Source organism: Eleginops maclovinus, chromosome 11 (assembly GCF_036324505.1).
Source record: "Eleginops maclovinus isolate JMC-PN-2008 ecotype Puerto Natales chromosome 11, JC_Emac_rtc_rv5, whole genome shotgun sequence".
Taxonomy (NCBI): domain Eukaryota; kingdom Metazoa; phylum Chordata; class Actinopteri; order Perciformes; family Eleginopidae; genus Eleginops; species Eleginops maclovinus.
Window position 1 is genome coordinate 1,691,572 of NC_086359.1, and position 20,332 is coordinate 1,711,903.

Here is a 20,332-nt window from a genome sequence, read left to right on the forward strand (position 1 = left end):
CATTCAGACCACTACGCTGTAGCTATTGTGCATGACGGTGAAGCCTTCGAGACCTGAATCTGAATAATAAACAGATCATCAATCACCATAGATGTTCAACATATAGGCAAAAGTCTTTTTTAGAAGTATCAAAATATGATGATCCTAAGAACAAATGTTCAGGTAAATAAATAAAGAGACTACTGATGAGTAGAGGAGTGAACGATGCACTCACCTGCCTTCAGAAGATGGACATCTAGCACCTCAATAGTCTAACCTGGCAGCCTCCTCAGAGCAGCGTCCCATCCAGCAGAGGACCATCCAGTGAGCAGTGGTGATGGAGGGAGTAAAACGAGGAAGCACAGGTGATACTGATGAAGCGAGTCCAATTCCAGCTGCACAGAAACACCAGCAGCAGAAAAGCAATCCAAAAGGTTTTGTGTATTGGGAGTTTAAATGTCCAAAGTGGAGTTTGGAAAACACCCGTTGAAGCGGTGGAAGGAGCCCGGAGAAGCGGGTGCAAACTTTACCTGGGATACTGTTGAACTTAATCTGAGATCAGAGTTTGGGAAAGGGGGGTAGGTGGGGAGGAAAGGGAAGTTGAGGGGAGGGACAGCATAGGAATCTGAGGACTAGAGAGAGAGAGTGGAAACGGAGCAATATGTAAGAAAGGGGAGGTCAGAGAGATGATGGAGGCAATTGGGAGAAAAACAAAGAGAAATGCTGCCTGCAGACACGTTTTAAATGCAGCGGGAGAATGGAATGTGCTGTACAAAGAGAGGCTCTCATACAGGATGAATGTCAAGCCTTTGAGCAGGATCTGTCATTAACACCTGAAGGTGCCAAACCATGATAAAGTACGTGTTTGGAGGAAACACTGCAGCCTTTATCTTTGTGGAATGGCACTTGAATACCAAGGACTTAATAATATTTCAATCAAGCCGCATTTTAAATATCTGCTGATCATTTCTATATAAGTGGACTGTCTTGACAAGTCTTCAGCAGGGTCACAGTGGAGTTTCTGCTTTTGGATCGGGCCTGGATTGTGGTAGCAAGAGTTCAACAAGTGCATTTAGGGCAGCTTTAGGGCACACTGAGCACACAAAACTTACCAAAGTAGTACAGTCGCACTCTGGGGCATTTATGGACAAAACCCAGAAACACACACACCTTGCTTTTGAAAGCTCGGCGGGAGGTAGAGTTACAGAATTTACATCAGTCACTTTGGAGACTCTGTGTACCCCCTTTTTTAATTAGGACCAGCCTCATTTACAGGGTTATACAAGACACCTTATTTCCATAGATGCTGGGGAGATAGCGTGGGGAAATCTCATGTGGATCCACACTGATAGGGTCTGGGAAGGAGAGGGCAGTCAGTTGGGTCTTTGTTGCAGGAGGACAGTGAACGTAACTGGAGAGGCAGGGAGCAAGATGTGTGAAAGGCTCCAGGTACCAAGGGCAGGCCCCGCGCCCCCATTAAGCAGAACCCAGGCTCTCTGCGGAGGCTTCTTTTATACCTCCCACGTCTTGTTGAGTAAATGGACACATACTTTAAACCGACCCGTGAAAGAGAACGTCGCACAAAGAACAGGTACAGGTGACCTACTGGGCCGGGGGAGGCTTCCCGATGTGTGTTTTTCGGGATGTCGGGGATGGAGAAGTGAGGAGGATCGAGATGGACTGATACATCTGATTTGCTTTCCCATTCACTGACACTCACAACAACTCATCAGGAACAGAAAACATGGGAAAGGATAGTGCTTCTTTTTTTCTCGATTTCTTCGGGAAGTTCATCCGGTTACTTTCCCTCGATGTAAAGGCCACGCCCCTTTTTTGGGAGAAAATATCTGCTGTCGTTTGGTTAATCGGTTAATACAAATGTGGAGGTTTTGGGCAAAAATGTAGAATATGGTGCATTTCTTTATCTAAAAGGAGCCCAAATGCGGTGGTCAGTAAGGCAACCATTACACAATGTCATTAGAGATCGATAATTGGCGTTGACATATGGTGAAGCTAAAAGAAAACAGGATCGATGTGCTTTCAGTCTGCCTGAGGATGAGTGGTATTTCCCTGGCGTTTTCCCTGAGTCCCCTTTCACCCTCTCTGTAGATGGCATGGGCGACAGATCTTTTACTGTCCTTTTAAGTAAAAGTTGAGAAAATCATAACTTTAGATATATTTTTGGTTTATCGGCCGATAATCACTCAATACGGAGGATAAACCTGACCTTTGAGGAGGGCGATTCAAAGTCTAAGCGCCACCTCCTTTGCTTTTTGACGTGGTCCTTCAACTACGACTGTTTTAGGCATATCCGCTTCGATGTCACAGAGACTCTGATTCTGTTTTTGGTTGTTGAACTGGATAATGGATCCTGTCTCACGAAGAGCCATAATGCCAACTCAGATGCTGAGAGACTGACTGAAGAACAAGATGAGAGCTCTTCAGTAACACAGTGAGTTGGAAGGACCTGGGGTTTTGCAGTTAAATGAAATGTCAAAGCAGAGGTTTGAACACGAAGAAACTGCCCTCAATCAAGATGTCAACGAAGCTGCTCTATCCCTGGAGAAGAGGCTACATCAAAGCAGCAACAGCAAGTGTGTCTTCATGGAAGTGCTATATCCCTCTCTCAATAGGAGGGGCTGAGCATCAGTTTGGCATCCAATGCCAGTGGCGGGTTTAGCTCATAACACCTTTCAATTTGTGGTCGAGAGACAGAAACAGAAATGACATCAAAGGTTTGTGTGCAGCAGGAGGGCACCGTGTGGGAACAGGGTCAGAGTATCCAGCAATGCACGTTCTGGAGAGTCCATGAAGCCTGACCTTCACAAAGAAGGTCCTGGACTGGATACCCGCTCTGAGCTCTGTTCGGCGGTCATACAATCCGAGGAGTGGGCCACTCTAATTCAACCCTTGTGTCCAGCGGTTGGCTCTGCCCTGCCCTCCTCTCATAGCTTTCCATTCACAATGCTGACCCTCCTTCCAGTAACCCAAACCTTCTTACCCCAATGACTCCTTCACCTCAGCACACAATAGGCCCCGTTCAGCCCCCACTGCCCCCAATCCCACTTCATAATGCAATGGGGCAGATCAAGGGCAGATCAGAATACCGACTGTGCGGACGGCTCCTGTTTATGCAGCAAGGTGCGATCTATACAATGCATCCATCCCAACTTTAGTCTGACCTTGACCATCGGCTAAGGCAACTGCTGTGACTTTTGAGAAGTGCTCTCTCTTATGCCTTAATGGTCCATAGGAAATCCACACGTTGAGACTAATGGATCGTATTTGTTTCCAATAAGACTTCAATGAAACCCGGATACTTTCCTAGAAATTCAATATCCATTGTGGCTCATTTCCTTGTAAAACTCCCCGAGCAAAACCAAGACGTGCTAATGCTAGCGGCTCTGGGAGACTTCACTTTGACACAACATAAATGCTAAAGTCAGCTAGCCAGATGCTAACATGCTGATGTCTCGACATTGGATCAGTGCCTCTTCTTCTTTTTGATTTTGCCGCTATAAACACCTTTCCAGTTTTTGAAACCCCTCAAATTGCATTCACATATTAAAAGTCAGCATTCACACGCATTCAAGCAGACGCAGGATGCCAAACAAGGTGCCAGCAGCTCAGGGAAACTAATATTCACACACACTCAAATGTCACACACAGTCGCCCCTACCGAAAAATAAAACTACTTTACAAAAGATTAAACTTAAAGGGCATTTTCATTATCCAAAACCTGATAAGTTAAAGCTCTTAAAATGTGTTATTTGGGGAACTTCTTATCAACATCGTAAATCAGGTCCTTGATACATCTCATAAAATGTGAACGACACCTTCTAGCTCCTGAGAGAGGGGGTCCTGCTGGTGATGGGGTTGAGGTGGTAGGTGGGTGGCAAAGATATCCCACACAGGATTATAGAGTCATGCTGTTAGAAGAGGAGGAGGAGGAGGACGAGGAGGAGGAGGAGGAGGGGGTAAATAGAGGGAATGCCCCAGAAACACAACTCCGCCTGACACGTATGGAATGGACTCTTTGACGCTTGACTATAAAACGCACTTGCCAGAAAGAGAGAAGATCTGCAGGATCCCCATCTTCTCCACGGCCAAGCATTGAGGCTGTGAAACAGAGCGCTGCATGCCGGACACGTGTACTTTCTGCCCGTAGCACGAGGGATGCCCCTCCGAACCTTATCTCTCAATCAGGACTCGGTACAGTACATGCTGGTACCGTGATGCTACAGCAGTCAGCATGTAAAACACAGCTTTTACACAAGGTGCTTTTAAAGGTTAGTGTAGTAACTGATTACATCTAACAGGATAATCAAGGTCCAGAGAGAAGGTAACTGTATTTCCTTACAAAATTGTGGATTACTAGCAGGATTACAACGAGAGTAAAACACCATGAAGAGCATCTTGTGTTTGCTGTAAAGGATCAGATGTAATTTCATCTCCGTGAGCTGTTCTGTTCTGTAGGAGTGTGAATCTGTACGCCTACTGCCTGAATCTGCGTTATGAGACCTTACGTTTCTTAACATGTGGCCCAACTCATCTTCTTTTAAAAATACTGATTTTTGCAACATATTTTTACTACAACTACACATTTTTCAAAATTCGAATTTCTTTCTAATAAAATCCAACTTTTTTCAAAAGAATCCGATTTTTTTTATTCAAGATTTCGACTCAATGTTTCCCCAAATTGTGACTTTTTTCAAAATAACGATAATAATAATAGTAATCAATTTTTTTCAGAGATGATCTGAAGTTCTGAGTGGATCGGATGTTACTCTCCTCTGGAAGCTGTTCCTGAGTGTGAATCTATACGCGTACTGCCTGAATCTGATTTATGGTTTTCACTTTCTGTGGTTCATAAAATTCAGAGCTGTTTGCGAACCAGTAGATAGATCTATAGACTAAAGGAAGATCGTAGTGAAACTAACCACGTCACTCTGGAGGAGAGTGAAGAGTAGAAGTCATTCTTCATTTTAAATCTGACTTTGGAAGACACAGCTCAGACACAGTCCGCCATTGTTGTTATTGTGTAGAGAATTGGATGTAAACAGGGACGTCTTGATGTGGATCCTACAGGGCTTTGGTCGGTGGAAAAGCCAACTGCAGTCGCATTTAGTCCAACTACCAAACAAAACTATCAGTGGCACGGAACAAGCACAGTGGAAAAGAGTCAACCGAGGTCTAGGAAAAGACCCCAAAATGGCAAACGATGCAAGAAGCTCATCTATCAGGTTCCCCGTGCTGAAATAAAACGAGTGAAACAAGCTGAATCATAATAATTTATTTCTTAAAGAGAGGTGAAAGCAGCGTCACAGGTGTAGAAATGGCAACATGATCTCAAGAAAGAAAAACAAGACCATGAAAATATATATATATCAGGAGACACATTAAAGAAAGGGCAGATTCATATTAACACCATTTACTATTCAGCACACGGCACACTGTTTCATGGATTAGCCTCTATCTTTTAGACTCTGTGAGTAATCTTTGTTATTTAGTATTAATGAAGGATAAAACGGGGGGGGGGGAGAAGCACAGATATATATAAAAAGAGTCCAATATAATTAATTCCCATAAACGACACGGTTTCCCTGAAATGACACATCCTATAAATATTTCAAATCAAACATACCAAGAACATGCAAACCACCACCTGACCACAATATCAGTCAATAAACACAATCTGTTTCCCCTTCGCTCCCCATGTAAGCCCTCAGTCATAATATAGAATAACACACGTGACAGAACTCCAGTTATCTACTACTCAGAAAGATTCGATATTTTACCCTCGCCCATCCACGTTTTTACAAATGCATTTTTAAATCAACAACACTGCAAACCCGCAATACGCATGGTACAGTGTGTCTCCAGAGTCAGGTGAAGTCCAATAAATCCCAGCTTTCATTGAACAAAAGGCGGGAAAACATGGACAAAACACATTTCGAGTCTTCGATCCAAATGACATGCTGGTCTTCAAGAGGAAACCTAAAGTGATTCTTTGTGGGTTAGGGTTACTCAACCAAACACTGATGATGTTAATGGCCGCACAGCGAGTCCATTCATTTGTCTCTCTACTTATTTCCATCCCAATGTGAAATATAGCAAAATGCACACTGAGTACCCTGATGGTGCTTTCATAACGGGACAAAAAACATACGATAATTACGTCAAAAGGAAGAATTTCCTTGCCAGATTACAGCCTCTTAGAGGGAGTCAGGGATTAGGGATTAGGGATGGATTTTAAAAGGTTGATTTTTCAGTGTCTGGCTGAAAGGAGTCAAGGGATACCCTCGTTATGGGCTGTTGCATTCCTGCACTGGGAAAAGCTGTCAATTGTCAGTAGGTGGGAATACGCTTCTCTGTCTATTCTTTGATTGAAAACAATCCACAGCAAAGTGAGCCAATGGAGAAGTTCCCGACCTCCTGTGAAACTGCAGACACTTGGAGGTGTTGGGTTTGTCAGACGGATGTAAAGGAGAGATCGGGGGTGAATGGGTGAGGGGGGGGGGCCTGTTAGTTGAACCCTTTCGAACCTAAACGCAGCAGAAGTGTGGGTGACACAGCGACTGGTGTGAGGTTTCCGTGCAGACTGGGCCTCAGCATTTCGCTCTGCAAGGGGGAGAGAGGTTCTCCATTCATGGGCCTGACAGCCAGAAGACCAGCAGTAACTCGAGCATCGACGCTCCTTCGTTTTCTCCGTCCTAGACCCAGAGCTCGCTTCAGACTTGTCTCGTCTTTCGGCCGGGGCGTCCCGGCTGTGTTGCATGTTATCCCCGACACACTGCATTTGTGATTTCAGCTCAGGGGATATCCCAGGGTTTGTACCCAGTATCAAGAGTCATGTGGAAAGAGAAAATGATCCAAGTAACGGGAAGAACCTGGGAAAGAACACTCAGGAGTTAATCTGCTCTGCTTGGATTCAAATGAGAAGACAATAGCCTCTGCCACGATGATGAAGATGTAAATAAAACGTGATTTCTTTTCCTTTTTGTTTCTTTGAGTAACTTATCTGTACTCTATACAAACGTAGACCAAAAACCCTTATAGACGCACAAAAATATATCACCAAAGACTCTGTGTGTTTGTGTGATTCAAGTTCAATGTTGTGTCGGCTTTAGTATTTTACTAAAACTGTACAATGGAATAAAAAGTTTCACACATTACAGCAAACAGGCCCAAGACAGAGCCTCTAGAAGCTGCCGATTATGGTGCAGGAAAGCCAGCGTCGGCCTTTTGAAAACACAGTGACAGCAGAACGTGCGCGTACAGCAGCTGGTATCTTTACAATCCAATTCCCATCCGAACGTGAGCCTCATTTTTCTTCCTCAACCAATTTTAAAACCCTTTAACAGTCATATAAATACTAAGTTCCATGCATGTCGCAAGCAAGGGAGACGTTTTTCAACCAAAGATCTTACGTTTAATTAGACAAATGATCCAATTATAAAATAGTTTTAGGTAAATGTGCATGGTGTGCGTTTAACTGGTAGTCACTACAATTATTTGAAACTGGTCCAAATTTGCATAACTTGTTTAGAAACGAGATGTCAGCCGCAGTGTTACCTCAAGCCACTAAAGCCCAGCGTCTAAAGCTCTGTGAATGCGGAGATCATATGTGCAAATATTCTATTGTATAGATTTGTGGTGGACAGCAAACATATTTACATTCAAGACTGACATTAATCGCCCCTTTTTTCAACCTAAAAAAAAGGCTCAAGTCAAAGCTTAATATCCAGTAAGTGTTTTTCTAAGGTTCCTAAAGTCCTGTTGGGGAGAAACCGGAGAGCTTCTCGACTCAAAGACCAGAGGAGCTGCAGCGGCTTTTGACTTTGGGCACGACTAGAATCTCGTCCCCGTCTTGGATCCGGTAGGAATGGAGGGCCCTGGTGCCGCACTTCAGCTCCTCGGGTCCGAACACCGAACACATCTCCCGGTTGATGTAGAAGAGCCGGATCCCGTGGTGGGGAAGCTGCAGCAGAGCCCGGACGTGTTTCCTCAGTTCGCCCACCGTTTGCTCCAGGTGGAGACTCATGGCCTCCACCTTGTCCCCCCAGCGAATGTCCACCATGGTGCTGCGGGGGCTCAGGTCCACCTCCGCCAGCGGGGCCAACTGACCGTACTTGGATACGAGGACGTGGTACCTGGGAGGAAGCAGGTGAGGTCACTGAGGAGTTCTGACCTTTGGTTGATGTAAAGAATATAAAGTAGGTGAAGAGTAACTGTATTCAATTTCAAGCCAACGAAGCACATTAGGTGCGTTAACACAACCGGTTCTGAGCGGATAGACTAGGCAAGCCGTGCAGTATATTCTAAACTGTACTGTGGCCGTATGTAATGAGTGTTAACACCTTCATGAGTCAGCATTTGACCACTTTCTGTTCCCTCATCTCGCAGGCAATGTTTTTTGAACACGTTTGTTGTTGAAGCCTGAAATAAGGTCTGTGGTTTTCTACGAAGTAAGATAAGTCAGTAAATTCCCCACTCGGGAACGTCCGAAGCTACCATGAGACATAAAAACGACGGTAGCAAAGTGACGATATGAACCACTGAAGCCAACATGAGTCCTCCCTTAGCTTAACGATGGGGATGCGGTGGAGGGTTCTCCATAAGGGACTTGAGTTCCTGAGCTTCAGAGGTTGTTCATAGGTTTATGTTGGTTCACTTGCACACTGTGGGGCTTTAATCAGCCTCTACGCTAAGGCAGAGGAGGGTGATGTGCACGTGTCAGGCCCTGTCTGACCCTAACCCGTACTCAGGGGAATGTACTATGCATACTTTCAGGTGAAGTGGAAGAACATCTTTTGTCTCCCAGATAGGAAGCATTAAGGTCTGTTTTTATCAGCGGTTGTTGCATCTCCTCTTTCCAATATGCCAACAAAAACTATTCTATGTTTCAGATCCTTCCTATCCCTGTTTGCTTCATAAGAAAATGACAAACGAGCTTGAAAACCGGTAAAGGAAAAAGGTACCCTGTGTGTTGAAGAGGCATAGAAACACCTCCTAAACCCAGCGAGTTCTCTGCCTCTTGCTAGCCGTGAGAAAGCTCTCAGTCACCTCAGGGGAATGCGTGTTCGAGATAAGGACCCAGGAACGATTAAATAAAATCCCGGAGAAAAGGCCTGTGCTTTCAAAGCTACTGTAACAGCTGGGCCAATCAAAGCAATTTCCCTTCCCTCCCCAAAACTCCCCAACAAAGCCGGTCCCCTGGCCCGGGGTTTCTGGCAAAAACCTGTGGTCCACCCTGGGAATTCTCCTCGGTGCACAAAGTGCCATTCTGATAGCGGCCATTTAGCTAAAAGGCTTCATTTAAAAAAGGTGGTAAGCACACTATAATGGAGCAAATAAGAGCTGCAGGTGACCACAAGTCAGCTTTCCAAATGTCTTTTCCAGCATTCTTCGATAATGGGGAGCAAATTAGCAGCTAGACCAACAGGGTTCGGAATTGTTATCTAGCCAAGTTCTTAGCTGACTTTCCTTTAGGTGTTTCATCCTCCCTCATTCTCTCATTTCTCCCGTTGAAAGATGACCTGCTTAAAAAGTTAAAATGTCGATTTACTCTCTTCCCTCCCCCTGGATGTCCGCTGTTCCCGGTCCTGTTCCCCTCTACTTATTCGACTGGATGCTCTCAGATTTCTTCCTTTCCAACCCAGACCTCTCTTTCACTCTTTGCTTGCAGCTAATCCTTCCTGTCTAGCCAACATGGTTCTTCCTTTATGTTTCAGATTTATAGTCCTTACCTTTTTACCCACAGTCTTCCTATCGTCCAGTTTCTTTAGGTATATCAGTCGGAATGAAACTGCTTTATTATGCTTTGCGTTTATAGTTACACATGTTCATCTGACCCCATCCGATAGGAAAGGGGATAGCGGTGTGTCCGCTGCTTACAGAGCGTGTCCGACACCCACATGCAGTCTGGGTGATCCCTAACTTTAGACCTACACGGAACTCCTGGATCCGAACCAAGACCACAAATATCTAGAACACATTCACGGGGAAAGTGGAACGGAACATTGGTATTTGGTCCAAAACGTCTTAAGGTAGTTTTGAACAAGTATGATGGCTAGCATGGTATGTTCTAAATACCAAAATACATCTTGAATGCAATATACATGTCTTTGAAAACAGATTAAGGCCCCAGAACATGTATTATAAGGCTTAGAATACTTGATTGTGATTGGTTAATTTCAGAAGTGGTTAATAATCGCCAACAGAACGCTGCTAAGGAGGACGAAGGGACTACGACAAACATTAGTTTTCTCAGTCAGAAAAAAACAGGGAATACTTTTTAAATATTCTTCAAAACGCCAGAGAAATCCCAACCACTTACGTGTGTTTTTAGAAAAATCAACGGAAGACAGGAAGTAAACACTAAAGGGAACAGCAGAAGAAGACAGACAGGAAGCGGACACTAAATGGAACAGCAGAAGAAGACAGACAGGAAGTGAACACTAAAGGGGACAGCAGAAGAAGAAGACAGACAGGAAGCAAACACTAAAGGGAACAGCAGAAGAAGACAGACAGGAAGTAAATACTAAAGGGAACAGCAGCAGAAGACAGACAGGAAGTCAACATTAAAGGGAACAGCAGAAGAAGACAGACAGGAAGTAAACACTAAAGGGAACAGCAGAAGAAGACAGACAGGAAGTAAACACTAAAGGGAACAGCAGAAGAAGACAGACAGGAAGTAAACACTAAAGGGAACAGCAGAAGAAGACAGACAGGAAGTAAACACTAAAGGGAACAGCAGAAGAAGACAGACAGGAAGTAAACACTAAAGGGAACAGCAGAAGAAGACAGACAGGAAGCAAACACTAAAGGGAACAGCAGAAGAAGACACACAGGAAGTCAACACTAAAGGGAACAGCAGAACATTTCCCCTCTGTGGGAACATTAAGGGTATATTCTTCTTTCTTTCTTTCCTTGATAATTCTTCCGTATAATACATGTTCTGTTATTAATATATATACTGTTAATACTGTGTACTTTCTGGGCGGCCTATTCTCAAGCTTCAGATGAGAGAGTCCTAATTCACACATCTCCATTATGTCTTATAACTGTCTCTTCAAGGTTTCAAGGTTTCAAGGTTTCAAGGTTTTATTTGTCATATGCACAGCAGATACAGCGTATATGTTGGCAATGAAAATCTTATGTCGCGTGCTCCTCCAACAACTCAACATAAGACGAGTCCTAGCCGTGAGATGTCATCCAGCTACATCAGAACACAAATCAATCCTTCAATTGACAAAGTACGTAGGCGGGTATATATACATATAAAAGAAACAGCAAAATCGACCTGCTACCTTCTGTATCACTTTTCCAATCAGAGAATTCCTCACACAAAGGAGTCATTGAGCAGCGAGAGACTGGTGGCTTTGTCTTCCCAAAGGTTAGTTTCCCCCAGTCAGAGACTACACCTTCCTCCACAAATCCCTCCACATTCTGCCCAGGTTAAGTGGAACGTAGCCCGTAAAGAGCACCAGCAATTACACTCACTTTAAAAAACTAAACAAATATACTGCTAATAACATACTTTCCTCTCCTTTCCTCTCCTCACTTTCTCTGCTGTTGCGGGGCAGATAAAGGATGTCTGATTCTGATTCTATCACAACGTTTTCCGGACAAAGGGGCACAGGTGGTTGCAATAGGTACAATTTTTAGGGCAAGGAAGATGTGAAATCAAGTTTTATGAACAGAAAACACATTTTTTAAAAGGTCGAAGCTGTAAAACAAACACCCAGACTCAGTTGCATTCAAAATACAACCAAGTTTAATATCATTACTTCGCCTTAAGTGGTGATGCAGTCCGTAAAGAGCATCAGGACCTGATAAAGTGCAGAGGATGGCTTTCCCAATATGAAATCATAATGTGTTGAGCACTAGTGCTATTGGTACGACTTAAAAAACGGAATCAGGATTCTAAATTACAGTGTTAGTAAAACCGAAAAAGAGCAGATCGTGTTTGATGTAAAGGATCAGGGGTCTCTCTCCTCTGTCAGCTGATCTGTTCTGTGGGCTAACACTTTGAGAGTGAATCTATACGCCTGCTGCCTGAACCTGCTTCATGAGATCTTAATTACTTTTACACGAGGCCCGAATCATTTCCTTTGAAAAATTCTAAGTTCTCAATCAGATGTCTTACATAATACACTTCAGTAAAAACGTCTTATTGATATTTATTTTTCTCTTGCATTTATCGGCGCTGCATTTCATAATGAGGTGACTGAGTAATCAGGCTACAGTTTCTCCCCAGGTAACTACCCGTTGGATCCTCACCCTCCTAACCCTGTGTTTACCTTTCTGGAAGTTCCTGTTCCGGGCAGTCCTGGTAGTGCCGGATGAAAAACCTCTCTGCATCCTCCCGGTCTCCGACAGACACCATGCTCCCGTTCAGCAGCACCACAGAGGGCAGCCTTTAGACGTACATAGATTAGATGGTAGATAGATGACAATTTGAATGTAATGTGTGTGTTTAGAGGCTCAGACTCACTGTGCTAACAGGAGGCTACATCTCTCCTGGTCGGTGTAAGTCTGCAGTAGAGGAATCCCCTTTACTTTCACTTCCTTCAGCTTCGGGAAGTAATTCAGCCTCTCGATGTCCACCCATTTGCTGAGTCCTGAGTAACACACATCAGAGTTTCATTTAGTTCACACCATGTGAGACCGTGATGTAGAGTCTCTCCTGGGACATGTCTCCCTGCTCTAATGTTCAGACAGCTCTTTATGTTTCTCATCCTGCCTGTGCTGCAGCACCTCTTTTCACCCTCTGTCTGAAACCAGAGCCCAGTCTGCTCTGATTGGTTAGCTGGATGGCTCAATAGGAGCGCGAGTGTTCCATCGTGATGTCATTATGTCCCTAAAGTAAATAAAGGAGTCGTGGCACCATGCCCTGGATATTGACCAAACTGAAATCGTACATAGCGTAAACCCTCGCTCTCTGACCTGAGTTGTTGAGGTTGATGCTGCGCAGGTTGGGGAACAGCCTCTGCAGAGTCTCCGGAGTGTCGCCCACACAGTCCACGCTGTTGTTGGCCAGAACCAGCGTGTTCAGACTCGGGTAAATCTGCCCAAACTTCCTCACTTCTGCCCACTCCTGCAGCTGGTTGTCTGTGATCTGCAGCAGGCGCAGAGACGGACAGGAAGTCTGGGTCTCGGACACGGTGTTGTAGCCGTTCAGGCACAGGAACAGCTCCTCCAGCCTGCAGGGGGGGTACGTTGAGTAATGAAGAAGATGAAGAAGGAACCCTTAATGGTCCCACAGGGGGGAAATGTGCATTCTGCATTTGACCCATTGTAGTGTGAGGAGCAGTGGGCTGCCATATGTACGGCGCCCAGGGGGCAATATTTATTAAAAACTAAGAAGTTAAGTGTCCACATTTTAAAGCAACATATAAAAAAATAGTAATAATAAAAATAAGAAGAAAATGACATTTAAATAACACGTTGACAGTGCTCAAAGAAACTTTACAAGCTAATAAAATAACAACCAAATAAACATCAGCTGTTTCCTGATCTTTTACAGGTCACTTACTCAGGTGTGTGTTTGGTGAGTGTGTGCACGGTGTCCCAGCTGATATGTGTGTTGATGAGGACCAGCTGCCGGACCCTGGAGAACACCTCGGCCTTGCAGGGCTCCAGCTGCACGCCGCTCAGCGGGTTCATGCTCAGATTTAGGAAGTCCAGGTGGGGGATGTTGGAAACGATGGCGCAGATCTGGCAACCCACAAGCATGAATTTAATTCAAAACCTTAGAGGAATCATTCAAAATATACAGAACGGATTTCCCGATGTTTGTTACGCACCTCTTCCCAGTCTTTGAGCTGATTGTGGGACAGGTCTAGCTCGGCCACATGAACACAGAAAGCTGCGATGTCGGACCGATCTCCGGCTTTACTGATCCCAGAGTCGCTCAGAACCAGCGAGCAGGGCAGGAAGAGGCGGTCTGCAAAACACAGATCAGATTTAACGTCATTCAGAATCTTCACACGCTTCACCCTCTCTGATTTATAGCTATTTATTTAACAGCTAAGTTTAATCCTCGAGTTTGATCGACATTCCAGAGGTCTGCCATTTCCATAACAGTCTGTTGCTAAGGAGAATCAAAGGTACTTTGTGCATTCGTATCAATCCGCAGAAAGAAGTCCAGTCAATTTAACTTCATCAGTGGACAACAAACAGGAGGTAAACACTAAAGGGAACGGCAGAAGACAGACAGACAGGAAGTAAACACTAAAGGGAACGGTAGAAGAAGACAGACAGGAAGTAAACACTAAAGGGAACAGCAGAAGAAGACAGACAGGAAGTAAACACTAAAGGGAACAGCAGAAGAAGACAGACAGGAAGTAAACACTAAAGGGAACAGCAGAAGAAGACAGACAGGAAGTAAACACTAAAGGGAACAGCAGAAGAAGACAGACAGGAAGTAAACACTAAAGGGAACAGCAGAAGAAGACCTTTTCCTCCTCTCCCTTGACCCTCCTTAGCAGCGGTGTGTTATCCAATATTAACAACCTCTGGAATGTCTTAATTGACCAATCAGAATCGAGAATTCAGCTAAGCGTGTTCTCGCCTTTGACGGGGGATCCCGGCAGGCTGGGCATCACCATGACTCCCTGGCCGTAGGGGAAGTTCTCCGGGTTGTATTTCTCGCTGAGGACTTGGACGAAGGTGCGGCTCTCCTCTTCATCAGAGGACGTCTCCATGGGGTCCATGGGGTCCATGGTCCCGGCCCTGAGAGCAGAGAAGCAACAGGGTCAGTTCCCTTCCTCTCTCCAGAGTTAATTGGCTTTTTTTAACGACGTCGAACAAAACAGCTATTAAAGGTTTCAAAATGTAACCACTTTTGTTTCTTTCTGCTTTTGTTTAATTAGGTTGTAATTAATTTAATGAACACCGTCCAATCAATTTCAGAAAGTTCATTTCATTTGAGTGTTCTTTTATTAACTGAGAGTGTTGTTACAGATTCAGTGGTTTGAAAAATGGTCTGGAAAAATCTGCTGTGATTAAATACTGTATACTGTTTTCATTCTCCCAAAACTCCATGGAAAGACCAATCTGTCTTCCTACTCTGTCTGTGAGACTCAGCCCCGAAGGAGCCTTATCGATCTTTATGGAGGATTTAGAAGTCACATATGTATGGTTCATTTTTTCAGGGTCATATTTTTTCTTAATACAAGCATCTTTTTTCAATAGTTTCCAAAGAGGAATAGTTTCCATGGTTAGCGGTGGCTTTGAGCGCTTCTAGCTCAAATTCTCTGAACTCACTGTCAGCCACATATTAACACATATGACATGAGTTAAAGACTTCCTGTTACTCAGGATAAATGTAGTCCTCTAAAGGGGCACACCCAGACACACAGCCAGTCAGTCAGAGATAACACAGACTCATGATTCTGGAAAACATTTCATTTTAGCTACACAGAACTCGATAAAAAGCCCACACCTTACAGCCAAGGACAGTTACGCAGTAAAATGAGCAACAGATATAAATACAGAGTGTTTAGCTGAAGATAATCTGTTCACACCCCTCCCTGCTGAGAGAGTAGAAACAGCTGAGCAACAACTGCAGCTTAGAAACCAAGTGTGCATCAGGGTGACTCCAAAAAAAGATGTTGTACTCGAGTAAAGTAGAAGTACTCAGATCTTGTACTTGAGTAAAGTAGAAGTACTCAGATCTTGTTCTTGAGTAAAGTAGAAGTACTCAGGTCTTGTACTTGAGTAAAGTAGAAGTACTCAGATCTTGTATTTGAGTAAAAGTAGAAGTACTCAGATCTTGTACTTGAGTAAAGTAGGAGTACTCAGGTCTTGTACTTGAGTAAAGTAGAAGTACTCAGGTCTTGTACTTGAGTAAAGTAGAAGTACTCAGATCTTGTACTTGAGTAAAGTAGAAGTACTCAGATCTTGTACTTGAGTAAAAGTAGAAGTACTCAGATCTTGTACTTGAGTAAAGTAGAAGTACTCAGGTCTTGTACTTGAGTAAAGTAGAAGTACTCAGATCTTGTACTTGAGTAAAGTAGAAGTACTCAGGTCTTGTACTTGAGTAAAGTAGAAGTACTCAGGTCTTGTACTTGAGTAAAGTAGGAGTACTCAGGTCTTGTACTTGAGTAAAGTAGAAGTACTCAGGTCTTGTACTTGAGTAAAGTAGAAGTACTCAGGTCTTGTACTTGAGTAAAGTAGAAGTACTCAGATCTTGTACTTGAGTAAAAGTAGAAGTACTCAGATCTTGTACTTGAGTAAAGTAGAAGTACTCAGGTCTTGTACTTGAGTAAAGTAGAAGTACTCAGATCTTGTACTTGAGTAAAGTAGAAGTACCAGAGTGTAGGAATACTCTGTCACAGTGAAAGTATTCTAAATGTTCCTCCAGTGAAAGTAGAAAGTACTCTCCTCTAAATGTACTTAAAGTAGCGACAGTAAAAGTAGTCATTGTTTGATTGGTCCATTTCAGAATAATATCTCTGATATGTTTTATAATGATTGATCATCAAAGTGTTCTCAGAGCTGGTAAAGGTGCAGCTAGTTTGAATGCTTTGTATACTGCAGGGTAGCTGCTGGATTTACTGCAGGTGAACTACAGTCTGATTTAAGGGAGATTATATTTACCATCATTACTCCAAATCTGTGAAGAAACTAAAGGGATTAAATAAATGTAGTGGAGTAAAAGTACAAAGTAGCAGTAAATTAAAATACTCTAGTAAAGTACAGTACTTGAGTAAATGTACTTAGTTACTTCACACCGCTGCTCATTACCTTCTGTGACTGATAATCCTGTTATGTGTAATCCAAGAGTCAACTCTGCAAACCCTTCCACGTCTTGGCTCTCCTGTTTGCAGACATGTTTCTTTCTGTGCCTGTTCTAGATAAAAATGACTTAAAATAGCGCCCCCCCCCCCCCACACACACACACACACACTCACACACTCACACAGAATAACCTCCAGTGAGAAACGTGAGAGGCTGAGCAGCACTGACAGCAGCAGGTGTACAGACACACCGACACACCTGTTGCTGTTCAAAGTCCTTCTGTGTTCAGCTGACCAATCGATTAGTCGTGATAGATAACTAATTGGTTGTGACGAGGTAATCTGATTGTTAAGGGGGAAAAAGCCAACATGTTTTTGTTGTGCTGACCCAGGTTAGCTATTTTCTGGTGACGTACTGTCCCCATTTTAATAAAACTTGGTGTTCGGACGTAGCTTCGGCCAAAGAAGCCTTTAAATTATTAGATTGGATCTGAATTATGGTGCAAAGACACGTGTTATCTTCCCTTTTGGACAAGGCCTTGACTGCTCTCTCCATGAGCACCTGTAGTTAATTAAAACAACATAATTCATAAGGATATAACCTCGACCTTGGCCCTGGTCTCACCCTGATCAGCCCTATCGGTTTCAGACACGCCGGTTCTGATCATCTTAAACTGTGTCCGATGTTTCTGTCAGGGATCGCTTCTGATTTCACAGATCGCTACGACTCATACCTCTGATGTGGCAGAGACCAAAGGGAAGCCTGTCTTCAGCTACACCTCCGATCACATCGTCTCCACGTCCGCTGAGAGAACTTTGAAACAAGAGGGAAAACAAGAGTTCAACTGGGCTTGGGAACCAGAGGAACGTCATTCACATAAAATGCCTTTAAAAGTAAATGAAAAGACTCAGAAAGACAGATTTTCCTCCACTTTTAAGAAGGAGGGAAACTTGCAAGACAGGTCAAGTGAAAGCTGGAGGTATGAGAAGTACTCAGATTTTCTTACAAGCAGCAATACTACATTGTTACCTGGAAGTATTACTACCAGCTGTTTCTTCTTAGGTCGTCCATTCAAACACCAATCTATGTTATTATGAAAATAGACATATATATACTACTGCAATCTACCGAACACACTACATTCTGAGAGCCTACACCTTTTTTATTTTATAAATACTGCTTACTTTCTAATGTTAATGTTCCACTCTTATTTAAATGACTTGCTATACGGCTGGGTACCTTAACCTATTATAATACATCAGGATTTATTGCTTGATTTAAATTCTGTGTTATAAATCCATACCTGGAATATAGCTAGTAAATAAATGTACAAAAATGAAATGGAATGCAAAGTAAAAAATGCCTTAAATATGTAGTAAAGAAAAAGTATAACATGAAAATACTCAAATGATGTATTAGTATTTTCACATTATGCTACTTTATACTTCTACTCCGAGGCAAATATTGTACTTTTTATTCCAGTACATGTATTTTAACACGGATATAGTTACTTTGGACACATAAAGAAACACATGCTGATTTGGTATAATGCCGTACTGTACTTCTGATATACACAGTGTTTTGAGTATCTACAGTTTCTGGATAATATAATAACTTGAATTACAAATACCAGGAACATAATGGAGTACTTTACAGTTAGCTGATTATGAGTCTGTATGTTATTGTACTCTGGAATGGATCATTGTGCAGATTCTACTTAGAGTATTTTAAGACCTTAGCATTTGAACCTTTCCTTAAATAAAGTATCAGAGTATTTATTTCAACACATCCCATAAAAAGGTTTAAATTAAGGACTCCTTCCATTAAGAAATCTGTTCATATGATATTTTTCTGTCCACCAGTTACACTTCCTGGTTATTTTTCTTATGTAATTGTAGTTTTAAATGGTTCGTCTTCAAATCGTCGTTTTTACCGAGCAGTTTGGTTTCATAACAAAAGACCAACTTTGAAAATCTGCTCTCTACTGCCCTCCGCGGTGCGACAATGCTGAATAAATGCAAAAAATATAGATTTGCATAACATAGCGAATCAAATGTATGTGTTGTTTTAATGCCGAATCAAACGGGAAATGATGACGATTCAAGAAAAGTCAAAACTATAAACACAACGTGACATTTTGAGGTTTTTCAACGCAGTTCAGCAATGCATTCTGCGAAGAAATACAGTTTTACATAAAGAAACGACACGCGTTTTATTGATGTTTTAAAGCGGAATTAAACTGCAAGCCTTGTAGATTTAAGCAACATCAAAATGATAACTATCCCTCTTACATACGCTTAGTACTAGCTAATACAAAGTTAAATGAAGAGGTTTTTCAACGCGGTGTTCCTGGCAACAATGCTCGACCAAATGCAAAAAAATACAGCTTTACATAAAGCAACGACTGACGTTCTATTCTTATTTTAATGCCGAATCAAACAAAGGACCATGACGATTCAAATAAAGTCAAAGTTATTACTGAAAGACTTTTATCCACTTGCGAGGAGCTAATACAATGTTAAATTAAGAGGACGTCGTGTAACTGGCGACGATACAAAACCAAATGCAATAATAACACTTGGACATAAAGCAACGACTATCATTTTGTTGTTGTTTTAATGCTGAATTATACTTCAAGTCATGCACATTCAATACACTTCAGAATAATTACAGTAGGTGTTTTATCCACTTTCTAGAGCAAATACAACATTAAATGAAGTGTTTTTTTCAACGGGGTTTTGGCAATGCATTCTGCGAGCAAGATAAGTAGTGCAGATTTGGGGGGGCAGCTGGTTAGAAAACAGGCCTGCCTGCAAATGTCCCTCATGCAGAGGGACCAAAATAACATATTTAACATCGACATATTAAAAATGAACCCTGGGAACATTATTGATTTCACATTTGCAAACTTTTAACATTACTGTCACTGCGAAATGTGTGTTTTAAGTGCATGTTTTACGGCTTCGTATCTGTGAAATCGTCTTTTTACATTAAAATGTGTGCTAAAATCGAGGCATTATGATGAGTTTAAAAGCAGACATGTTATATTATTATTAATACTGTATTTTGTTACTGATACGGTGTTGTTATGAGATCATTGCACTCACCGTCCCCGGAACCTCGATGTTTGTTTTTGTTGTTCTTCGGTTAGTTGACAGTTTAAGACCCGCCCCCTTTACCGGATATGACGTAGTTTAAATGTCTTGTTTTTTTCCTGTCCTTTCCTCGCTGTCAATGTTAAATAACACACAGAAAACCACAGAATGTAAAATAAAGCCCACATTTCTGAAGTTCAAGGATTCAATACAGATCATATTGAAAATGGTATACATTAGAGACATATACTGTCGATATAAAACATCAGAAAGACTGAAAAAAGGCTTGTTTACATTTGAAGTTAGTGCAGAAAAGGAAGGATATAGATTATTTACATTAAGAAACATGACATTCAGTACTTATTAGCTAAACGTTTATATATATGTGTGTATTGTCTAGCCTATTAGGAGGGTTACAGTGGAAAAAAACATGTTCATTTTGTTTTATTCTAAATAAATGCAGTTTGAATAATATAAATGCCATTGAAAAATCTGACCTTTTTCATCTT

General features: G+C 42.5%; 1 protein-coding gene across 2 annotated transcripts; it reads right to left on the reverse strand.

Annotated features, from left to right (window-relative positions):
• Positions 1–5,257: 5,257 nt before the first annotated feature.
• LOC134871771 (tubulin-specific chaperone cofactor E-like protein) lies at positions 5,258–19,901 on the reverse strand. Of its 2 annotated transcripts, XM_063894654.1 has the most exons (9): positions 19,836–19,901; positions 17,462–17,541; positions 14,558–14,718; positions 13,791–13,930; positions 13,520–13,701; positions 12,931–13,187; positions 12,479–12,605; positions 12,285–12,401; positions 5,258–8,132 (listed from the first exon to the last, which is right to left on the reverse strand). In XM_063894654.1, the coding sequence occupies exons 3-9, from the start codon at positions 14,706–14,708 to the stop codon at positions 7,787–7,789; spliced, it is 1,320 nt and encodes a 439-aa protein (XP_063750724.1). In that variant the 5' UTR covers positions 14,709–14,718; positions 17,462–17,541; positions 19,836–19,901; the 3' UTR covers positions 5,258–7,786. The 2 variants fall into 2 exon arrangements, with proteins under 2 accessions (XP_063750724.1, XP_063750725.1); XM_063894655.1 differs by lacking the exon at positions 17,462–17,541 and having other exon boundaries at positions 19,836–19,879.
• Between the last annotated feature and the right edge of the window lie 431 nt (positions 19,902–20,332).

Bases quoted from the DNA above. Each gene is read 5' to 3' on its own strand.
- LOC134871771 (XM_063894654.1), bottom strand. From the start codon at position 14,708: ATGGACCCCATGGACCCCATGGAGACGTCCTCTGATGAAGAGGAGAGC. The intron at 13,188-13,519 runs GTAAGTGACCTG...CCCCCCCTGCAG, and splicing joins CTCACCAAACACACACCTGA to GCTGGAGGAGCTGTTCCTGT. The intron at 12,606-12,930 runs GTCAGAGAGCGA...TGTGTTACTCAG, and splicing joins CATCAACCTCAACAACTCAG to GACTCAGCAAATGGGTGGAC.